Below are 25,197 nucleotides of genomic sequence, written 5' to 3' on the forward strand. Positions count from 1 at the left end.
CAAATTGGATGTATCTCATACAATCATATCTGTGTGATACATCGTTTGATATTTCAAATCTTTTGGTAAGTATACAATGTCATTGTTTATCAATGTTTTAAAACCATATAAACAGACGAAAATATTTATCACAAACACGTGAGACATTTCGGCTAATAATATATAGACTATACAGTAAAATTATTCTTAACTATTGTAAATTTATCGATTAAATACGTCCATATAAGTTAATTTTGATTCATATTCTAGAGACTGTGGTCATATTTTGAACAAGCTAACAAAAGCTAACAATCTATCGAATATATTACATTAATAATTGGCATAAGTTTTCAAAATACATGGGTAAATATATATTATATGGTGACGGTGAAGGATTTTTGATCTCAATTAATTTCGACATTAATTATAGGTGTCGGTTCTTTGGAAAAAATTCCGTTTCCCGTTTTTTACTGCTATACAAATATCTCTTTTGAAACACACGCGTTGAACCCTTTCCTTCGAAGTGAAGCTTCTTCTTGATGTGTTAAAAAGTTTGACCTTTAGTCGCTCTTAAGCTCGTATACTTTACGTGATATTTTTCACACACACACATACACTCGATTAAGTGTTGCTTTTTTTTGCTTTTTTTCTCTACATTTTCACATCACGAAACTTTTTTAACAAGGGTTATACAGGCAGTGGGTGAAAAAAAAGTTCACCAGCTTTTTACCCTCCGTTTGCGTTGATGAGCATGCGCTTTCCACCTCCACCACTAACCCCCCGTCCATCATCCCCGGGGAAAAAAACCCCGGTTTTTTTACAGCACTTATTGATTTTTTTATAACGTTTTACGCCCACTACTTCCCCTCTCCCGTATGTATGCATGTATATATATATATATGTATATATGTGTGTGTGTGTATACACGCGACCCCTTTTTTTCTGGTCCGGGACTTTTTTCAACCCTCCCCGCCACTGCTCTCTGCCAGTCGTCTTCCGCCCGCCAAGTCTCGGCGCTTTCCCCGCCACCCGACTCACCCCTCTGAGCTTCATTAGCGCACAATGCGTCCTAAAGTCTTCTTTAATTCGCCCACGACGGCAGAATTGTGTTCTCTAAATTCCGTCACATGTCGGTGCCTTTTTTCTTTTTTTTTTTTTTTACTCAACTTGACAATATATATAACAACAACAATGGTTTAATAGTATTTTTAGGTTATCCTCTTTGCGTCGTCGAACTTCTTCTATATAACATTAAATCTATCATAGCAGTGATTAAACTCGTTTATTAGTTTTGAGAGATAATAATATAAATATATATACATATATATAGTCATTTCAAACACGTTTGATTTAAACATAGACATAACATTTATTATGCTTATTGTATACCCGTTATGCGGTTTTTCTTTTCAAACTATTATTTCAATTGAATTATGCGAACCACTGAACGCTGTTTAAGCCTATAACCAAAATTTGCACTATACACTATTCAGTTAATAATAATTTATAAAAATTAAATTATTTTTGATTAATTCGAGAGCTACATAAATATGGTATGAATGAGCTTTATAACGCGTGAATTATAAATGTATATACAACTTACAATAATATTATACCTATACCTATTGTTTGATATGTAGACTTTTGTATATTTTATAACATTATGTATTATATGGACTTTATTATTAAATCATTTAATTTTAATTATCAAACACAAAATCCTTAATGCTACCTTAAAAGTAAGAATTCAATCCAGTGAATTGTTGATAATCATATTTGCAATATCTTTAGTCCAATATAATTATCTTCTGCACTAATACAATCTAAAAAGAAATTTATCAGTTGAGTTTATTATAATATTTTTATAATAAACGTGTATATAATCGTTGGTTAATTTGCACGCCTCTGTACTATTTTTTCCAAAAAGTTCATAATATAGAAAGAAACATCGAGTGATTTAGAGAACATTAAACCCAATATATTGTAATAGCAACAGACATAATCTACAATCAGTATTTGAATATTTAGAAACATAGAACTATTATGTTATTACAACTAAAATTAAATATGTAAATAGGTACTTTAATTTTTTATACAATATCAAATGTATTTATTTTCATAAAAAAATAAGTTATGCTGAGTCCTACAGTCCTCATTTGTCAGACTATAAATTTGCAAGCATAGATTCTCATTTCGTACAATTTTTTTAAACTTAACAAACGATTAACATATTAAAATATTGATAATGTCCATAATATTATATTCTGTTTTGGGGGTTAAAATTATTGTATCTACCCTATATTTTATAAATATCTTACACATTTCCATGACTACTCGAAATAAAATTGTTTACATCATATTAAGTAGTATAAGAAGTAGTATAAGGTTTGATAGGTAGGTATTATATTATGTTTTATCAGTCGTTTAGCTCAATGCCGTTTATCGCGTTAAGTGTGGTAGGTACCACATAAAATTATACTGTCTGTACTGCAGTGTGTACCTATACGTCGCATTAGCTCACGCGTTGCACCCTTTTCACTAGATCTGGTTTTGATTTTTGTTCCCAAGACCTATTTAACATTCTGACGCGATCCGGAACAACGCGGATTTGTCAAGGTATACGGTTTACAGGTACCCATTTCTATGTATTCGAGATCGAACACCTTGTGGCTCCTATCATTTATCATATTTTCCATTTTACGACTGACGAAAAACATTAATCTTCGCCGTGATTCGTACACGCCTCGGTGGGATTTTTATTCAAATCACGTAGTTACGGTTCATTACGTATTTTATTTTATTAATACAACAATTTTCGTCGGCGAGCAAGGGGTAGTCTAAAAACAGCCCCCGAAGGTAAACAAGCTGTGTATATATTATAACTATAGTATAATAATATGTATATATCAGAAAATAAAACCTTAAGAAACGTTTTCACACCGCGTTTGTCGTCTCAGCCTATTTTACGATATGAGATAACAATGCCGAATTTCCGTGCTGTATACTGCAAAGGTTGGGGGTGCACGTATTCTCAATGTTCGTGATAATAAAATCTAAATGTAAGTTCATCATAAGATTTCAAAGTGTCTTTCGGTGATTGAATATGCAGGAAAACCTTTAAAACTCATAGGAAATAGGCTATTCAAGCTCTAAACGTTCAGTATTTTGGTAATATAAGTTTAAAAAAGGGTGGAATTAAGGCTCATGATATGTAAATACAATAAACAATATTATATAATGAAAATTGTTTAAGCAAGAATTTTACAAATATAGTAATTTTATTTTTCATTAAAGCTTAAAATATACAGCAAACTCATTCTTAAGAAATGTAGTAAAAACAACTTATTTCTAACGAAACTCCTACTCCATGACATTTTCAGACTAATAATATAATAATAATACTTCTAAAATTGCATTTTGGAATACATCATAATATCATAGTGATATTATGTTTGTTGAATAAATACAGTTATTGATTTACATGAAGCTATGCTTTCTTTTTTTCAAATGTTTGTAATTTCGAATTAATGATAAATAGTTGTAATGCTCACGTGAGAAACTGTTATGAAATGTTAATACGATTATACAACTATATCGTTATTTGTCTCGTTAATAATATTATGTAATTAAACGGTCGTTGGAAACTTATGGAGTCATCACCTGTAAGCTTTTACGTCAACACATCGTTTATATTACTTTCCGGGGTTGTATAGTCACGCGATCGGGGTTTCGGTTTAACTTCGACGAATTGAAAAAAACATTTCCCGAGCAGCAGAACATAAAATATTATTCCCATGGACCTATAAAATTATAATCGACTAGCATTGGGTGTAATCATACGACAGGCACAATTATGTACGAAGTTTATGTATGTACCAAAATAACCAAACTCGTAGTCTCTTCTTCGATAATTTGTGACGATATCATATCTCGACATGCATCTAACGGGGTAGGTAGACGAGTGCTATGTGTAGGTACTAAGGTACACCTGCAACGGGATGAACACTTTAAACAATTTAAAATAATATACGAACATATTGAGATTGTAGGGTACACGCATAGTACTTTTTAGATTCTATATATATGTAGGTTTTACGAGCCGGTGTTGCGACAAGATCATGATCATTTGACGTACAATGAACAGAACATCGTACACTTCTCTCCGCGTAATTTAGCACGTAATACGAGTAGCCATACATGTCCATAGCATATCGACGGGGCTTTGTTTTTTATTCGACTCTTTAATGTTTATGTTATGTTAATGTACTGAAACTCAATCTGAAATTAGGATTTATTTGTAAAAACGGGAGGAGTCTTTAGACTAACTCAACCTTTTTTGAAAAAAAAAAAAAAACAATAATTTATTTGCCAATCCAATATTGTTAACCCGCGGTACAATAATATAGTCAGCGTACCGTGTGCACATAACGCGATGATATTTTTAGTTTTAAAATAACAATAATAAGAGTAAAAATTACGTTATTCTCTGTGCAGATATCGTTGATTGTTCTCCGCTATGCATTCGCGAAGCGGTTTATTCGAATTCGATTGTTTCTCAAACCGTCTGGGTAGATGACCGTTATGTTGAGTCGAATATATACGTACCTACTCGGTGTATAATAGTGGTTTCGGACGAGGACCGGATAATAAATCGACAGAGAATTCGGGTACCCGGGACAGTCGTTCGCCGTTTCGGTGGCTCGGGCGGGGTCGGAGGGGTAACATTGCGTCTGTAAAGTTTTGCCAAACAATAAAAACGCCGAAAAGGAAAACATAATAAAACATGTTTATATCCAGATGAATTGGAGATTGTAAAATAAATAACGGTGTTTTTTTCAAGTTAATCGAACGTATTATTATTATATGGTATAAAGTATTTAAAAAAACATTCAATAACCCTAATTTTTTCTGGGATATGGTAGGTTCAGATGCAAACGGAAAATGAATAAATATCTACCCTAATAAAGCTATATGCAGTATGCACGTATTATGCTTCAATAATGTATCAATAAAACTCCTTCTACGTAAAGTGTCATCGAGAAAAGGTATACAGCTAAAAAATAATACCTCTGTTTTATGACAACCGTTTGCGCTTGTATAATGGAGCACCAGTAAACTCTTTTATAATTAGACGACTTTGAAAAAAGTTTCTATGCCGTAAAAATGCGATAAGACTATACAAACGAGCTAACAAAACAAATCTAAAAACAATACGTTTTTACAACGTTTTCTTCGAATTTTACTAAACGTATACATATTATTGTATACAGTAGTTAAATAGGTATAGTATTACTCGTTATACTTACCATTACTATTGTATAAATGTTAAGCGTATATGTTAAACGATTACCGTATAGTTACTCTCGTCATAATCACTTCTATTAATTTTATATTAGACATTTATCAATATATTAAAAAGGAAAAAAATAAATGAATAAAAGCTAATTCATCAATAATCATTGTTCAATAAATTCGTAATTGTAGTCAATCAATATTCTATAAGTACCTATACTTACATCGCAGCGTATGTTAAAATCCAATCGTGCGTAATGCACGCATTAATATATCGATTGCAAATTGATATGCAATATAAATGTTTATTAATTATTATCAACAGTATATAGTATAAATTATAATAATATTGTATTACTCGTTTATGATTGTGTTAAAATTGTGCATTCTCGAATCACGTGAGCTGTGCACTCCGGCAGGTCCGGATTTACACTGATATTGTTGTACATAATTCTGATTGGTCGGTTTTGTTTGTGTGTTTGCAGCAATGTGGTGGACACGGCAAAGAAGTGGACTATAGTTGGACTAGACAGACAGCCATGAAACAAGGCTATGAGGTAAAATTCTAAAAAAAAAAATAATAACAAAAACGATAAAGAAAAACGTAAACGCGTTTGCCAATATTATACACTTTACTCACTATATACTACTACTACACAGTACTTATACACAATACTATTACTATTAATACTACTACTACTACTACTACTACCCGTCATTATGATTTCTACATGTATTTACTTTAGATGGCCATTAAAAACACTGTGCGTTTCGTATATTAATATGTATAATATGGATATACATATATTATATCCAGTTTTAGGCGTCTGGATTAAACTGGTTTCTATTTTATAAGCCCTATCTCTTACTGACTATTGATTCCTCTTGGGCATCGCGGTAGTGCTGAATATCCGAAATAATGGTTCAAAATATTTTAGATAAGTAGTATAACGATAATAAGGACATTATCCTGTAACATATTATATAATATAATATACGATATTACGATGAAATATCACCGAAAAGGATGTGCATTTTTAACTTTCTTACTTAATTTAAATTGTACAGATATATCTAGTTATAACTACTATGACAGATCTATACATAGTTTTTACAACATATATTCCTATGTTGATTAAATATACATTTGTACCTATTAATTACGAAGAATAGTCAAATTCGTGTTTTTTTACTAAAACAACATAACATTTCCATAACTTACTTAGACTTTTATGGATGTTATAGACTTATAAAAACATAATTTAAAAAGCAACGTTACCTTTAAATCTATGTATTTATATAAAACATAGACATTCGATAAAAACTAATATAATTTTTTTTTATTTTAGGCGAAAATGAACAACAATGATCACATACAACAACTTTCAAAAGGTACGTAATGACAGTCTACATAGCCAACCCCAATATTATATATTAATCAAAAAATAGTTTAAATCATTGATTTTATTTATAATGTATGGTCAATATTTTCACGTATCGGTACTTGCACAGGATATATTTGTATAATATATATATGTATATATTATAAGTTTATACTATATATGCATTTACGCAGATCAGGTATGATAAGTAGTAGCTGTAGTGCTCGTTAGTAAATTTACAATATTATTATAGGTATTTAGAATTCCGTTTAATGTAATGCTTTTATCGAAATCTCCCCCGCAGTGACATGGGTATACCCTTATTTAGCAAATATAGCAAACTGGCCGTCAAGCAGAACCACTATCGAACGGAGTGATTTGTTTGTTCTCTTGCAAGTCCTGCGGATGGCTCGTGGGCATAGAATATATGCATCAATCCCAATACGCATAATAATTAACTTTTTTTTTCTCTCCAAAGATATCGATAGTTTCCATGGATACGACACGCAGGGTCGTAATCGTAGTCGACAGTCATAACGTTGGTTGCAGAGTACGTGTCCGAGTTGACAAGGCGAGGCTGTTTATATATAATGCACATTGTACACGTAAACACACACACACACTCACACCTGCATACACATACGTGTATAAACATAAAATATATACTGACATACTGTTGGTATGATCACCTATACTCACCGATGCTCGCCTTGAATACCTTTCTGAGTAGTCCGACACCGTTGTACGGCTTATTACACCCTCTCCCCTACAGTTAATTGTCACCCGCTCCTCCGACGTGTATCCGGAACGTGGTCAGTCTAGTCTTCGGGCCGGCTGTCTTCGGTACAGTTATAATACATATTATTATTTTACTCTCCCGATATCATTACCACGCCGTGTACACGTATAGCCTATATATAATGTGACACAAATGAGGCTCCTCCGCTCGAGGCCAGGATATAGAAGAAAAAAAGATTCTTATAGAGAGTCAGGGTCAGTTTCTACGATTCTGATTTATCAGGTGACGAGTGGCGTATGGTTAAAGATTTACGCTACCTAAATATGTAACTAACTTTTTATTTAAAATTTTAAAAATAATAGTATAAAAATTAACATATAATTGCAATTTTGATATAATTTAACATTGAAATGATGTAGAAATATAAATTTATGTTTATTCCTAAATTAGTAGGAATATGTTGTTGACCATTTGACACTCACTAACACTATTGTAAACCAAAATGAATATTTATAATTTCTATGAAATTACCGGACCGAGTTCAATCCGAACGTAATGTTAGGCCGTAATCAATGGCTTAGATAAGGAGTGCAGTTCCACAATCCCCTCATATTTTTATTCCATTTGACACTTGCCCATTTTCGTGATAATATGTGTGCATCGATAAAATACAATTATTATTCTTTTCAATGCCATCCGTTTAATCCGAGTGCTTAAAATTTAAAAATGCAAATAACATGAAAATCTTGACACACAACATGTATATACGCATATGGAAGTATACTCTAGCTGTTTATTTTTTCACGAAAGGACATCGAGGTAAGAAAGTTTACATACCCCTACATCTGATGGTAAATATTATGCTAACAAACGCTCGAAATACGTATAAATATATATATATATATATAATATATGTATACATAATATATTATAACAAACTCGATCGGATTTACATGGGATCAAACGTGTTTCGCGAGACCTTTGTACGCTAATATTATTTATTTGGTTTAACGAAACCAGTTTCGAAACACATAATTTGATCGTTAATTTCATAAACCCATATTATAATATTTGGCTAATATCAATTAAATATTGATAAATTATATTATATCATTTTAATAACTTGGAAATAGTAGCAGTTGTGAAATATTTTTAAATTATTATCAGCCAAAAACTTAAAATGTTGTTTTTAGCACACCACGCTCGAAGATGTAGGTAATACATAATATTATTCCGTTTAATTTTCTGATTTTCTGCATTAATCAGGTAGATGCGAATTTGGAAAGGTTCATGTTTTAAGAATACCATATTATGAGCTATTGTGTAACGAAAACATTAATATAACAAATTTAATACTATTTTATGGTCACGACGAATTCAGAACGGGTTTTAAATCGATACCAACATATTATTATTATAGTTGTTTTCAAAGAATAATGACACCGCCTAAACCCTTTGAAACGCCGAATTTTGCATACATTTCGACTCATAGGGACGCGATATACTGATACATACATACAAAATCTGTTATAATTTATCGAAAATATACAGAAAATGTTAATTTTGGTTGCAAAAATAAAAATTCTTTACATAATTTACGATTTTTTATTTTACCGAACAATTCGTTTACCATAAATTATTCAATAAATTGTATACATATGCTCATGCAACTGATATGCAATATTTATGATATTCCATACCTAATAATATATACTATAATATATTTCTATTGTTCAAAATACTCAAGTAGGTATAATCTAGATTTGTATATGAATGTATTCAACTATTTGTAGTCTCTAAATACCAACAATACTACAGTAACAAACAACATAGAATTTCCTTTCGGTGTTTCACTAATTCAAAATAAATAAACCATAAAATTTGATCATAAACCGGTTTTAGTATTGAACCAATCGTCTATTTTCATAATAAAAACATTGTGATTGCAATGTTTATAACCCGTTTAATTCGCATATACTTATATGGTACTTAAATAAATTATTTTTGATTTCGGGAAACTTGGGCTAATTCGAAATATTTGTATAAATAACAATTAATGTACGTTTGTGTCGAGCTTATAGACTTGATAGACTTGGAAAGTACAGAAACAATTGACACCAAATTTTGTACACATATACTTTGAGATATGGGTTTAGTGTTTATGGTTCATAGCTTCGATTTTTAATTCTCATAGGTTGCCATAGGGCGTGATTCATACATGAATTTTGTTTTGACTCATGAAAAGTAAATTTGGATTATACAACTAATTTATTTAAATATAATATCCATATACATCATTTTAATATATATACAATATTATATATGTTATAATATTATTAAATTATGAGTTCTAAATTAATCTTAAAAATTCACGATGATTATTCAAATTTGATTTACAGGTGGTATGGAGGATGGTTCTGGTATGTATCAGCAGCATGGGGGTGGTACACCGAGGTCGCATAGTACAGCAAGTACTGCTAGCAGCATTTCGCCCACTGGTAACTCAGCGACGCCCATGTTGATCGTACCACATCCGATAAATGCCGCTAAAATCACGGACGCACATCACGTGGTCACGCATCAAAATGGAGGTGGCCGTAAATACACTTGCAAAATGTGCCCATCGGTAAGTAATTTTTGTGAAAATAAGTTATTTATAATATAATTTTTGGGCTCGAATATGGTTGTATTTTCATAGAGTACCGTTTATCACAAACTGACCAAATAGTCAAAAAATATTGTTTTAATAAGTTCATTGAATAATAGAGTTGACAAATATTTGTTGTAAAATTATGTTAAAATGTATTATTTATCGATATTTTGTATAATTTATCCAAAGTGGAAGCGTTTAAATATAATTATTTAACCGTAGCTTGAAAATCTATTCAGTAAAGTCTATTAGTATATAATATATGGTGTACTAAATTGGTATACTAGTGTTTTTATAATTTTAAATTATATATATTTATTCACTATTCACCTGTTAATATTTAATTATGTCTATAATTTATGTATATTATAAAAATTTTACCAGATCCGAAATGCAAATACTCACAAATAGTAAAGTATATTACTTTGATTAACTAGATAATAATTAGTTACATATATTAGTCATATTAGTAATTTAATTCCAAGTTTGAATTTTAAATATATTTTGAATTAATTTATGCATTTTTATGAATGCAGTTAAGTTAAATGTAACCTGTTTTAACCATAAGTAACTAATTATTATTTTTGTCTTGTTGGCTGTTGACCTTACCCGTATTTATATATTTATGTAGAAACTGATTAGTAAGACATGAAAACATAAAATATTGGTCACTGTCTATATACTGATATAGAATAAAGTGTTGCTAATTAGTTTAAAAACGTCTAAGCGGAATAGGTAAACGATAAAAATGTAATCAGAATATTCAATTTATTTTATAATCATAATAATTGACTTGTACTATTTAAGGACAGAATAAATAATTACATCCTACGTTCATAATATATTTTCGGTGCGCACAAACTGCTTTGTAAATAGGTAGGTGACCTTTTTTACTTAAATTGCCTCCCATAGTAATAAATCAGACCCATAATAAAATATCAATATTATATCTATTTATTTTATTGTACTATCGGTTAAAATATTCGATTCGATATACTTTATTGCATTATTGATTATTTTATTGATTTTCACATTTGCTGGTATTACGTTGAAAAAACATTTTTTTTTTTAATAATATTGTCAATCACTGATAATTCTTGAAGATAAGTTTACTATTACATAATTAGTTACGTTTGTGCATTTTTTAAGTTATTAACAAGCGTTTTTTTTTTTTTATATAAAAATATGAAATAAACATTATTATCGAAAATAAGGAAAACCATTTTAATTTGAGATAAATTTAAAATTTGTTTTTAAATAAATACATCCCCTATAAGGCTGTAATCTGATTTGAAACTCTTTTCTATCTACCTTCTCACTCAATCTTGGAATATTTAAATATATTACATTGCCTAATGGCAAATAATTTAGATTGTAACGAAATATTTTCGGTTATTTATTTACTTCTTGCAGATTTTCCAAATCAGTGAATACCCATATCTAAATTTAATATATCATCATGCTTATACTCGTGGTCTTTGAAAAAAACAAATCGTTAGTAACGTGCAGAAACGAATTAATTACAATTTGTGTACATAAAGTAAAATAAATATATCTATATGCAAATTATGCATCTACTTAAATAGGTAATGGATGTGTTCGATACATAAATGAATGTAACTGAAAAGTGAAAATCATATAGTGAATCGCGTTTTAGTACATTATTGATATTTATTGATACACTAACGTCATAGCTGGTATGACTATACAATAAAAAAAGAAATACTATATTTTCTCGAACTACACTTTTCCTAAGACCTGTTGTTATCATTTGGATTGCCGCGATCAACCTGTATTGCTTGGTCATAATATTATATATATTATCCACTAATATACGTTCAGGCTCATTTGACGGTATAAGCTTATGTTTTCATTTGATATACTTTATTATTTTTTTTTTACGGCCATACAATGATCTTGAATTAAATGAGACGAAACCGCGACGCAAGGGGAGATATAACACTGTGATTGATTTTTTTTATTTTCGTTGGTTCTGTCCTACGAGTTTTTCTTTAAGGACAAACCGGGAATAGGGAGGAATACCCGACCCCAAGTTTTTTCGCAGCACATTTCGTGTTTTATTTTACACCGTGCGTTGGTAGTAGCCAGCAAGAGATTAAAAAAAGCGAGCAAAAAAAAAAAATTACTTCAATTATTCCATTCCCATTAGACATTTATATAGTATTTTCTTTCCCGGAATGTTAGTTTTTAAAAAATCGTTATAACAACCCTGTTTTAAATATTATACAGTTCGAGTACGTTCTCTTAAACTGTGGGATTTTGTGCGTTTAAAGCTTTTTAAATACTTCACGTACATTGCTGATAAATTATACAGAGTGTACCAAGACTATTCAACAGTTATAGTAACATTTTTAATGTAAGTTTGTTAAATAGTCTTGTTACACCTTATATGTATAACTTGTGTTCTACAGAAATAATACTTACCAAAAAAATGTATATTTATACTATTCTAAATAAAATAAATTTTACACTTTTCAAATAAATTATATACCTATTATGTGATTTTTATTAATGAAAACGCTTTTGTTTTTTTTTTTTTTTTACTAAAAATTCCTTTTTAACAAAAGTCTACAATTTAAAATGAAAAAATGTAAGCATTATTTCGACATTCATATATACTCGCACTTATATACATTTCTTAAAAATTTGTTATTTCAAAAAATCATGAAATTTATTTTAAATAATAAAAAATCCAAAATTCACCATTTCTCCTTACTCTTCAACCCGTTTATATATTATTTTTTTTTAATTTTCACAAAAACTCGTTGACATATTATCAGATGGTATGATGTATTTATAATCAATGATAGTTTAAGATAGTATAAACAACTTTTCAATTACATTTTTTTTCCATAAAATCTAAACTACAGTTCACAAATATACTGTCTCTATATGGTATTAATTGTTCTCACATTATTGCTATACTTTTCTACCCGGCGGAAAACGGTTCGGACTATAGATATACGCTTGGTTATAAACAGTATACACTATACAGGGTATATAAGCGCTAGACGAGGATCCTATAGTCTAACCTCTCTTGTCCATGATAGAACGAATCTTTGTGTAATTTGCGATCCAGCTGGGATAATATACGTAGAGATATAATCACATATTACATATTATATTCGTGTAGGGTATGTCATGAATATACCTATATAACTTAGTGGGCGAGTCGGTTGGTTCCTAAGAGAGGGTAGGAAGGGTGTAATTGCAGGTGGTCTGCGGCGGACGATGGAGTTGTCTGTATGTTTGTATATAGATACCTGGAATGCAGGTGGGCCAAGTTAGCCGACGATCGTCCTAATAAACCACCGACAATCTACCAAAGCAATGGTCTTTTAAAATGCACTCATCACTGTAATAACAACGAGTACGATATAATAGATATTTTTTTTATTATTACTTTCTTTAAATTTGACGTGAACGATAAGAACGATAATATATGACAATGATCCTTATTAACTAGGACACGTCGTATTATGCGTATGTTCGCCAGACATTGATCAAAAATAATAAGTTCGTTTTTGTTCAGGGTTGATTTATTTAGATAAATTCAATAATACGTTTTTTTTTAAACCAGACGACTTTTCTAAAACGGTTTTATGCATTATATTTTAATATATTCTCAGAGTAGCAGATAAATAATAATAGTATGCAAGTATGCAATTATGCTATTATTATGTACTTGTTTGCTGTGTGTATCGTAACGTATTCATTATAGCTATAAGACTTGAAAAATACTATTTTTATAAACTTACCATAAATGTAATAACTTAACATTATTTAAACATTACTGTCTTTATTAAATGTTCATACTGCGTTCACTATTGTACTATAATAAGTTATAAAAACTAAATTTGAAAAGATTTATAATCATAGTTATAGTAATGGTATTATTATTATGATCGTCAATGAGGTAGTTGAGATAAATGATCGATTATCGTTACCGTTCTATGGCTGATGCGGTGTGGTGAACAAAACTAAGTTAACGTATATTTTTGTTTTATGGTTGACTTTAATATGTATAATATGTTTAAGTAAGCACAACTACTTTAGCACATCGATGTAAAGAGTAGGTTTTGACACTGACGCGTGTGGTTTGTACAGTGGTTTGCGTCGATAACGTTAATAAGAGTAAAACGGAGTGAAAAATCGGTTAACACATAGTTACACATATGGCAAAAACAGGACGAAGGCCGAAATAAAAACTGTTCTATTGATTTTTTTTAAAAAAAAAAACAAATGGGCGGCGGTGTGTTATACACCTACATAGTATGAAAATCGTTCATTTATTTTTTTATTATTCCCGACGACGGACTATATGGTTACGAAGAAAAAACAAAATATAGGTACCTATTCGTAATATCTATATTATGCACTTAACACTCATATATAACGGCTATTGTAAAAATAGTAAAAACTCATTTCCTTATCATTAAAATTATTATGAGATTTGCATATTATACTTTTTTATAATTTCATTTAAAACTCTACCATTTAGCCACTGGTTTATTTTTCATTTTTTTTTTATCTTTTATTAAACTTAGGACTATATTATGTAGCGTATATGATATTATAAATTCGTGATTAAATCTGATAATATACTTAAACGTCTTGAACAATATGATTTAAAATAATATTTCTATATTATAGTAGTATGTGTATCAATGTTAAAATCGACCGGTAACTCAAATTTTAAAAATAATTTAAACTAATCGAATATACTTTTCTCGGAATATATTTTATTAACAACTAACATAATATATCTATGCGCGATTTTACTCGTATAACTTTGATACTGATGAATGAACTTTACATACCTTTAACGCTTTCTTTACAGCGTACAACTTTCAACAACTTTTCGATTTGTATCGTTGTACAACAAGTATACAGAGATAAAGTTTCAAACATTCTATAGGTAGAAGTATAAACGATAATACTGAATGCTATTAAATCTTATTGATAAAAAGAAAGCTTAAAAAAACTTATCGTATGCTTATATATATTTTGTTAACTTGCAAATTAATTCAAGCTGGTTGTTAATCATTGATTATTATTATTTTTTCGTCTCAGCACATTATGTCTGTATTTTTGCAGCGTCGAACATCGGCACATCGCGTATGATCACATTGTACATACTACACACATTTTATGCAAGAGTAACACAAAACTCAAACCTCTGTGACACGTGTTAAGCGCGTACGTTCGTGTGAATTTTATATGATAAATATTCAGTGAATTATTCATACACAATAATGAATGTTATTTTTATTATTTAACTACTATAATATTGAAATAATCGTATTGCATTTGATTTTTGTAGTCTGCATATTTAATAACACTAAAATTTTAGCTTGTAATTAATACTATACGTCAATAAACAGGTGTATAATTATAAAATAAATCACTGTAGATTAACATGGTAAAATGGAGTGTAAATAATTATAATTTATTAACGTTCAAGAAAATAACGAGTTAAATATATTTTTAGCTTTAGACACTATTTTAATATTCGATACTGTAGACATTCGTGAAAATTTTAAATTACATATCGAGTAAAAAAAAGATAAAAAAGAATTAAATTATATTTTTAAAGTATAATAATGTTTATTAAGTTTTGAATATCAGAACACGCGTTACATTGTAAAGTATTTATAATACTGTATTTTATTTTTTTATAAATACGCTTACTCGAGTATTTGTAAACTTTTATTTATACTTATACTTTGACGATGGGTCAGCTCAATCACCGAATGTCAGTGTTTATCTAAGGCTATTTTGAATGTATATTCATTTTACATGACTACAGTGAAAAAAAACAAAAATAACAAGTATTTATTAGACATTGAATGTATAGGAAACGACTCGTCGTAATTTTATTAAATCTTAAATACACGAATATGTTGCAGAGCAACTTTATTTATTATTAATCAGCCTATAGAATACATTTTAGAAAAACAATTTATCTTCGTTCCGTAGTGTATAATTATAAATATTATTCTGTTTATGATCAATAATAATACAATAAATAAAATAAGTCGTACTTTATTAGAATCATTAGAAAACAATAATTGTGTTACCATATCCAATTACCTATGATGACGCGATTACAAATAAATTGTAGACGTATCATATTGTAATGCGTATAATATAGAAATCTAGTATAGAAATGCTCTGGTTCACAGAAAACGTTTTAATACTGAGCTATTTTATTGTTAAAACGTATACAAACGGCGAGTCAGTCGATCGCAATGATTTCAATACTCATGCGTCCTGCCAAAGTGTTGGTTTGTGATTTCGAAATTCCAACGATATTATGCACGTCTAGGAGCAAAAAAAAAACGAAACTGTTTAAGGGGCAGTGCACCGTACAAAGGAATGAGACGACTCGGCGGCAACGTATTGTGTTATATATATAGAGAGAGATAGTATAATAGGGATAAGAGTTTACGTATATAGACGTACATATTATTATATGTACCGACAAAGGGACACGTCGTTTTGTAGAGGCCATTCGTGACAAATTCGGTGTAATAGAAACGCCGCATGTGTGTGTGTGTATGCGTATAACAAAAAGAAACAAAAAAAAATAAACATTTTAAAATTTACGATCAACCCTTTTGCTGGTTTATACATACATACGCATATTATTGTATATTTACGCATGTTATTTTGACTGCGATTCGGAAACACGAGAAACCCTCTCGTAGAGGCGGCGGCGGCGGCGGCGACTGCGGAACCCTTTCTTCCCAGCCATAAGAGTGAAAAGAAAAAACAACACACGCGGCGGCGGCACACTCGTGACACGCCGCCGACAAGACCCAATATCATCATCCCTCGCGTATTGGAACCCCCCCCCCCTCCCCCCGGGGTGATCGGTTGAGTTTATTACCCGTAGAGATATCCGTCGTGTGTATACATAATAATAATAATATATACGTATATGCGACCCGGAATCGATACAAACGGAAAAGGATATATAATACTGCGAGAAGAATGAGGTGGAAAAAAAAACGAAAGGGAACGACAAAAAATATGTATAGGTATCTAAAGAATAGCGTATTATACACACGTATATACAGTGTTTAATGCGACCGATACGCGTGTTCATGTGTGTGTTTGTCGCCTCCTTTACATAATATTATAATACACACACACAATAAATGGGGACGACGACAACGATAGTTTGCCGATACGTATCGGACGTCGCGTTTGCATTCGATCCCCGCCGATAAAGGGTTGGTCCTTTCATCGATAAGTAAACACGCCGAATTGACTCTCCCCAAGGCTTATATATAATAAATAATAATAATGTAATAATTGTCATTTCGCAATGAAAACACTGGAGGAATAGCCTAGGGTTACATATAATACTTACGAGTACATATATATGTGTATAATTGTATGTGTGCCGCTGCATCGGCGTTTTTATATATTAACCTTTTATTTGCTCGTTGTATATACGTAGTATGAGTATGTACGATAAATATTGCTATTTATTTTATATAAACCGACGTATGTGTTTTTAATATCTTAACCGATTTTATCTGGTCAACAGATAGGGTTTTTTTTTATGAAAAATTGTACACGTTTGTCCTACGATATCAGAACATCTGCAATACCGTATTCAGATTACTTAATAAAATGCAATGCGCGTTTGCACTGATTCACTGAATATTATTATATAGGTATAGAAATATTCAAACTTTAAATTTAAGACACGTATTTAGAATTATTTTTTCAATATTGCGTACACTATATGTCTGTAGTATACATTTATTACTTAGCGTTTTTGTATTATAGATGGATTACCAATTAGATCTAGATTATAAAACATTATTATTTAATTTTCGATTGTACAATATAGTAGAATTTTTAGCGACTGGTTGGCGGTTACAACTGTAATAAAGTTCAAAGGATTGTAGGCACTTTTATCATAGTAAAACTAGTAACTGTAAATACGATTTCAATATATCATTGTATAACCTTTTACGTCTGAGCACATTATCTAGAACTATTGTTTAATACGTTTAATTCCGAATAAAAACAATGACCTGCAATTAAATTGTGTAATAACGACGGTTAGCTATATATTGAGCCGAATCGTTTATGTGTTGAGGGTATTGTCGGAAATGAATATTGTGATTTATGCGTTTCTTAAATATGTATTTAACCGTATACCGTTTGCCTACCTGTTAAGTAACGATGTTTCAAATATTCTCGCATATAGTTATAAGATTCTACGAATAATTTAAAATACTGTCTCACTAAATAAAAATTACATTTTATCGCTGTCTTAAATTGATATTAAACATTTTGCTTCTTTAATAATATTATATACGAGTACTAACATAAATACACAGATTTGATTACATTTATTTCATAAATTTGTGTTTGTATAGTATACGATATATTATACAATTAATACAATCATATATATAATGGCGTGTGTATAATGTATATATTATATTAGATTATTATCAAAATCGATTGTATGCAATGTTATGAATATTTATAAATTTATTTTATTTTATAGCGCTTCTAAAGTGTAATCATGAATACACACTTGAAATTTTTTCCATTACGGAGAAGCTTACTTATTTTTCCTAAGTTATACCATTTAAACATTCAAATATAATAATATTAACTGTGAACATTGAATTAGCAATGAATCACTCAACACTCAAGTTATAATGATTATCAATTACATTTGCACACTTTGACTTTAAATAATTTTATTTGAACAATGGTCATTGGATTTATCACAAATGGTCCATGCAGTCCACGATTATTCCCTAATGTAATTGATATATACATACTACATAATAATTTATTATTAATTAAATCACTTATAACATTTGAATGCATCTAAATTTCCAATATACCTTCCCAAACGCAATAAAATATGATGTTTGATGTGTATATATATAATTTATTTTTTTGTAGAAAAAACATTCAGTTACATAAACGTTAAATGCGTGTTACCTTCTAAGTATATTATATACGACTATTTGAAAAAACTATTATTGAAATTTCGTTTTTACACTACATTTTTTTCTATTCTAAAGTTCTATTTTCTCATAAATTGTTAATAAGTCACACACTTAAGTATTCAGATTTTAAAATTCTTCCGCAACCACACACACTAAATACGTAGGTAATAGGTATAGACATTGTTTATGTAATTAACGGTCGATTTACGATGTTTTTTCCGTCAATATTGAATTACACATTGATGAATTATTATTTTACACTCATTTTTTGCTATCAACTCGTTTATTATGTAACTTAATTTCATTATTCTAATAAAATTACAACTATAGTTCTGCATATAAATATATTTACTTGTCTTTATCATCCTTATTCGATTATTATTTTTTGATAAAAAAAAAGTTTAGAGCGTTTAAATATTGTGATGTTATGAATAAAATGTATCAATCAATATTTCTTTTAAAATAGATTCAACAACTATATTACGTTTAGGATTTATGTTAGGTTAGGTTAAACTTTAATTTTAACTCCATTTATCAAGATGGTTCCACATTTTAAATACTTATGGTTGACTCTCAATTTTTTTTCCACTGATTTATAAATATAGTTTTGGTATGGATTGTTATTGCTTTATGGCTATATACACGTGTCATATACATAATACATGGCTTTTTCGGTTAGGGCTTATATTTTTTGCTCTCGTAGAAATGAACTAAATTATATTCGACAATTCAGAAATAAGTGGCAAAAAATTGTGAAGATATTATTTGAAAAACGAAAGGGACCGTGAAATTGTCTTGTCCGTCTTTTTTTTGTTTTCATTTTGTCCGTCAAAAAAAAATAAAAATACACGCGTGCTCGCATACACAATGCTCAATAAAACTTAAAGGGTTTTAAAAAGGGTTGTAAACACTCCATTGATAAGTCATAAATTACGGTCAAAAGATGCGAGGGGGTGGTTTATTGAGGGCAAAAAAAAGTGAATATTTCCTGGTTCGACGCACTCTGAACATTTACATATAAGCGGTCGGCCACACCGCACCAGCCCTTTTTTTTCTTTTCACGTGTCCCTGTTGTTTGTTTGTTTTTTTTCTCCTTCTTATGGTCAATTGTGTATACACACATTGAATTTGAAACGCTATTTTTTTTCTCTTTCCTTATTACGCCCAACGACACGTACCTATATATTATATGCACGCTGTTCAAAGGACATTATATCTCTATCGTTTTTTCTTCTTATATACTTGGCTCCCTCTTTAGGAAAACAAACACGTCTTGTAAGACGCACAAAATATAGTCTTCCTGGTTCTCACACACCCGCCGAGCTTATTCTAGGGGTCACTTCAATATAGGTATTTTTATATAGGATGAGGCTATAAATTTAATTTTGAAAACACCCGTGTAAGAATACAATCGTTTCTAATGTAACTCGTCCATTCTGTATTATAGGTAATAAAATTATAATACGATTTGTTATAGCCGTTCGTATTATATCAACTAAGGAATAATAACACAGAGGCCTTTTCCAATTGATTATTGTTTAATTTATTTATACTTTATAGCTAGGTTTATATTTGATTATAACTGTTATGAGTAATAAACTATATGTGGTAAAACTATTATAAGACAATCATCTAGTGTCTAACACGTTTTATAATCACTGATCATACATTAACTATATACTCGTAAATCGTATTGCAGGACATGGTTATTATATTTGTTGTGACATTTTTATACGTTTGAGTGTTTTGCGTCTGTTGATGACAGTCATTTAACATTTGTTGTTTACATTTTAAACGATCAAAAAATGCCAAAATTGGAGGTTTTTAAGTCTGGAAACGAACCTTAGGCCATATTTATTGTTCCATGTCCGAATACATAAAAATAACATAATATTAGTCACACAGTTGCCAAGTGCATTAGTCGCGTCAGTCGCGTTAACCGTTCATCGACCCAAAATCTGCGAAAACGGTCCATCATCTCATCTATCGAAGGGACCTGAAAAATTAAAAAAAGTATTGTGTTTATATTTTCAGTAATACACGTCATGATGACAGTAAATATTATCAACGAGTTTAATAAAATTATTTACATTCATACATATTCGTCAATAGTGTTGTATCGAAATCGATTAGGATAATTTTGTAGAGATCATTATGTTTATTTACATAATATAAAAATATCGTAAGTATACATTTATACTTATAAAACTTCAACGTCTTAATAATATTCGTAACTAAATTTTATCGCCATACATCGTTGTGGTCCTTGACATTAACTTTGTTTCACAGGAGCATTTGTTTTTTGTTTTTCTGTTTAAAATTATATTTCCATAACCCTAGACGCTGAACTTGTTGAACGGATGAGCAAACATTAGAAAGAGGGTGTCGATTTGTTTTCTCTAGAATAACACTTGAAATTATAATTTTCCACGCAGTTTATTCTTTGATAACTTCCTCTTGAAACACACTTGGATCAACAATGCCATTACTCGTATAAAGCTTAGTAAGCTCTTACAAATTATTATTATTTTAACAATGCAGATAGTAGTCGGATACTTTTAATGTTGTTAACATGTCAGATTTTAAGTTACATCATTTTATATTTATCTACGAGACACACGTCCAAAATCAATATTATTAAACACAGTGATATAATAAAATGTACGTATGATGTTTTTTAAGTGGTACCGACAAAATACTTTTTTAATTATATTTTTGGTAAATTTGTTTGAATTCGAGACATTAAATGACCCTATTAACAAGGAGCTGTTCCCACGGTCGTTTAATTAGCGAAACACGATTGAGAGACTGGTCTGTCGAACGGGTATCAGCAATAGTCGATTCTTATCAACTCTGTTTAACACGACTTCCTTGGACCAGTAATTAAAATAAGAAATAAACAAATAAAAAAAGTCACAATCTCACGACCAAAACTCGTTTAATACCTACGTACTACGTGTGACAGGAAAGTTTTTTCAAATAATTTTTACTATAATATTATTATTGAAGAGCAATGAAAAGCACAGGGAAAAACTTACAGTTACGTTACGCAAAAATTATTTACAGTGTCGAAAAGTTATTTTTCGTTTATAAAAATTCAGCTGTATAACTATTATTTATTTTTAATTAAAAACAAAAATTAACCCGCCAGAAATGCCAATAATTATATACCTGTTGTTGGGATTTAAATAAATACCTATTATTAATGAACATCCTTTGATTATAGTTTCCTCAAAACAATCTCACTTAAACATTGCATCATTAACTTTTCGTTCATGAACAACACAAAAAATACCCAAAATATGTTTTTTTTTAATTGTATAATAATATTTAAACACAAAATTCATAGATAAAATTTATTTTCCTCACCTTGTCTAATACAAAAATATTATACATGAAATATATAACGCGTGAACATTATCGTTTTCTCCGTAAAAAAAAATTCGTTCGGGTCATTCGAGTGTTCTTAATTTTTATTCTCTACGCTGTTGTCGGAGTGGCCACTGGCGAATGACAGCGGAGTAATTGGGCCACTGCAGGAGGAGGAAGTAATAAAAATAAACCATTATTGACTCGTGTTTGGGTAAGCACGTCGGGAAAAGTGACGCACCGTTTCCGATTTGAACCCATTAAAAATAAACAAATAAATAGGATATGGCGTGTATAACTGCCGAGGAAGCGATCGCTCGCATGCCTATATAGATACGAGACTTACCTATATACCTATATCTGCAGTGTGTATACCTACTACAGGACTCTGGCGATTTATTATGATTATTATTTTTTGTCTCGGTTATTATTCCGACAAAAACTACCGGTTTAAGCCGTACACCGGTCTCAAACATTCTACATTAAATTTCATTTCGTATTCATCGCGCTTGCTCTCCGCACCGGTGACTGTTCACAACGTCGCGTAGCCCGTAGGTATCCGACCGACACCTAACTTATATTATAGGGCCAACGTTATCACTGTATCGCATAATATTATAAAATGCTGCAGTTTCCAAGCTGATTTGCAGTCGTGGCGGATTATAACTGCCCGGCTGTATTGTTTCGCGCGTGATTCGGAAAACCTGATCGGATTAAAATATATGACCACAAAATCAAAACGCGATTCGTCCAAAGTGTACCGATCCGTCGCGAATCGTTGTCGACTCCGAATCGACAATAAACTATAAATTATAGTAGTTTTTTTTTTTTGAAACGTCCGGACGAATTGCTGAAATATTATGTTATAGGTTAGGTACATTGCTCGTCAGTTCATCAATTTGGTCACACTTCGACGGCTTAAGGATTGTAGGTTCTCTATACTTGTATATTATACTATCAGTATTATTATTTTGTTCGGATTTTGCCACCCACACCGCACTATTGGATGTAAATCGCTACACTTTATCGTATTATGAAGATGCAAATTGCCGTTATTATATTCTTATACCTATAAACTATGAAGTATACGGGAATTACGCGGAAATTGATGCGTAAATGGATTAAAACTGATTCATCCGAATTATAGATTTTAACCCCAGTGGTTATTTTTTTTTAAGATATTTCGGCTTAGTTGAATTACTATAGGTACTATGCTATAATTTTTAGTATTTGTTTTGTATATATGATATATGTTGATTGAATTACTATACTGTTCCTAAACGGTACACAATTAGATTTTAGATTTTTGTTTACATACATCCCCTGAATTATATAAACGGTTTTAAACTTATTAAAATAAATTAAAACTAATTAGAGTAGTATCTTTTTGTTGTAAAAATCATATCATTTAGTTATTGTTTCTCAGTAATATACATGCCTTAACAAAAACATACCAATCAATATGTTTGAGTGTTTGACTACCTAATGTTACTATACGTTTTAAAATTATTACACGCGTGAAATATGCTCAAATACGACAATAAAATAAAGCACGTTTTCATACTTACACGAACAAAAAGTTATTGATATTTTAAAGTTCGGTATAAAAAAGTGTTACTTCAATGTTAAATAATTTTTTATTAAGCTTTAGAATATTGAAAGAACATTTTATAACAAATATGTATGCACTTAAGTATTTAATAAAAATGCACAGCTTATGTCTGGTGCAGTAGAAAATTTGATTTTAAGTTGTAACTATTATTATTCAATGAAAATAAAATACTTTGTTTAGGATTTATATACTACTGCATTTTAGGTATACATACGTTTTTAGTGTTTTTACTAGATTTAACTCAGAATATGTTTTAATTAATGTTTCATGTACCTATTATAAATCGTGTTTTATAAATCAATTGTTAATTGAAATCAAATAACATAAGTACTTGAATTGATTTTGTTAAGTTCGAAAAAAATTCGAATGCATTTCCCGAGAAAAATTCAAAAAAACTACGAGGTACCTATTTGAAAATACATGACAGAGTTCCATACAAAATCATTTTTAAAATGTAATTATTAACGCGTTTAAATTTAATATAATATTAATCTGCCACTTTAAAGTGTTGAGTATATAACGCTGGGTGAGCGAACCAAGCGGGAATCGCTGACCCGCGGACAACTTTTATATTATATAATTGCTTTGACGCCCACGTAAAATGCTGCAAAAACTGCAGAAAACATTTTTAACAAGTCTTTCTTCAAAGGTACCTAATTCGTAATTTGTTTTAAATTAATAAACCTTAACTGATCATTAAAACGTTGAATTAAAATTAAAAAAAAAAATAACAGCGTTTAAGAACGTTAAATGTTTGTGCATGCAAGTAAACCAACGAGAAACAAAAAATTTTATTATATTTGACTTTATGTGATATTTACGAAATAACTAGCACAAAAATTTAAAAATTATAATTCAAATTTTTTTCATTTTAAAAAAAAACTATGGAAAATATATACAGCCGATATTAGAACGTAGGTACCTATTCGGTACAACGGGTAATGCATTTTGTTTAAGTACTCGTAACGAAATATAGTACTGCTGTATGAGTATTTACGACGATTACACTCATGAAATAATATGTCGTCCGTCTCACCGGGGCGGTGTAGGTAGGTATTTATATTTCAAATATATGTGATTTTAGTATATTGTTATTATACTATATGTATATTATAATACCGTCGCGTTCCACCGGAATTCCTAGTGCACTCAAGACCACT

The 25,197-nt window shown here is 30.1% G+C and overlaps 1 protein-coding gene across 3 annotated transcripts in view; it reads left to right on the plus strand.

Annotated features, from left to right (window-relative positions):
* The window catches only part of LOC114132375 (zinc finger protein rotund-like), a 107,766-nt gene that overhangs the window by 36,963 nt on the left and 45,606 nt on the right, over positions 1 to 25,197 (plus strand). For all 3 annotated transcript variants that reach the window (XM_050205125.1, XM_050205124.1, XM_050205123.1), the window contains exons 3-5: positions 5,757 to 5,828; positions 6,621 to 6,663; positions 9,792 to 10,018. In XM_050205125.1, coding sequence (XP_050061082.1) covers positions 5,757 to 5,828; positions 6,621 to 6,663; positions 9,792 to 10,018 — 342 coding nt within the window. The remainder of the gene's footprint in view (positions 1 to 5,756; positions 5,829 to 6,620; positions 6,664 to 9,791; positions 10,019 to 25,197) is intronic.

This window comes from Aphis gossypii, chromosome 1, assembly GCF_020184175.1.
Source record: "Aphis gossypii isolate Hap1 chromosome 1, ASM2018417v2, whole genome shotgun sequence".
Lineage (NCBI taxonomy): Eukaryota > Metazoa > Arthropoda > Insecta > Hemiptera > Aphididae > Aphis > Aphis gossypii.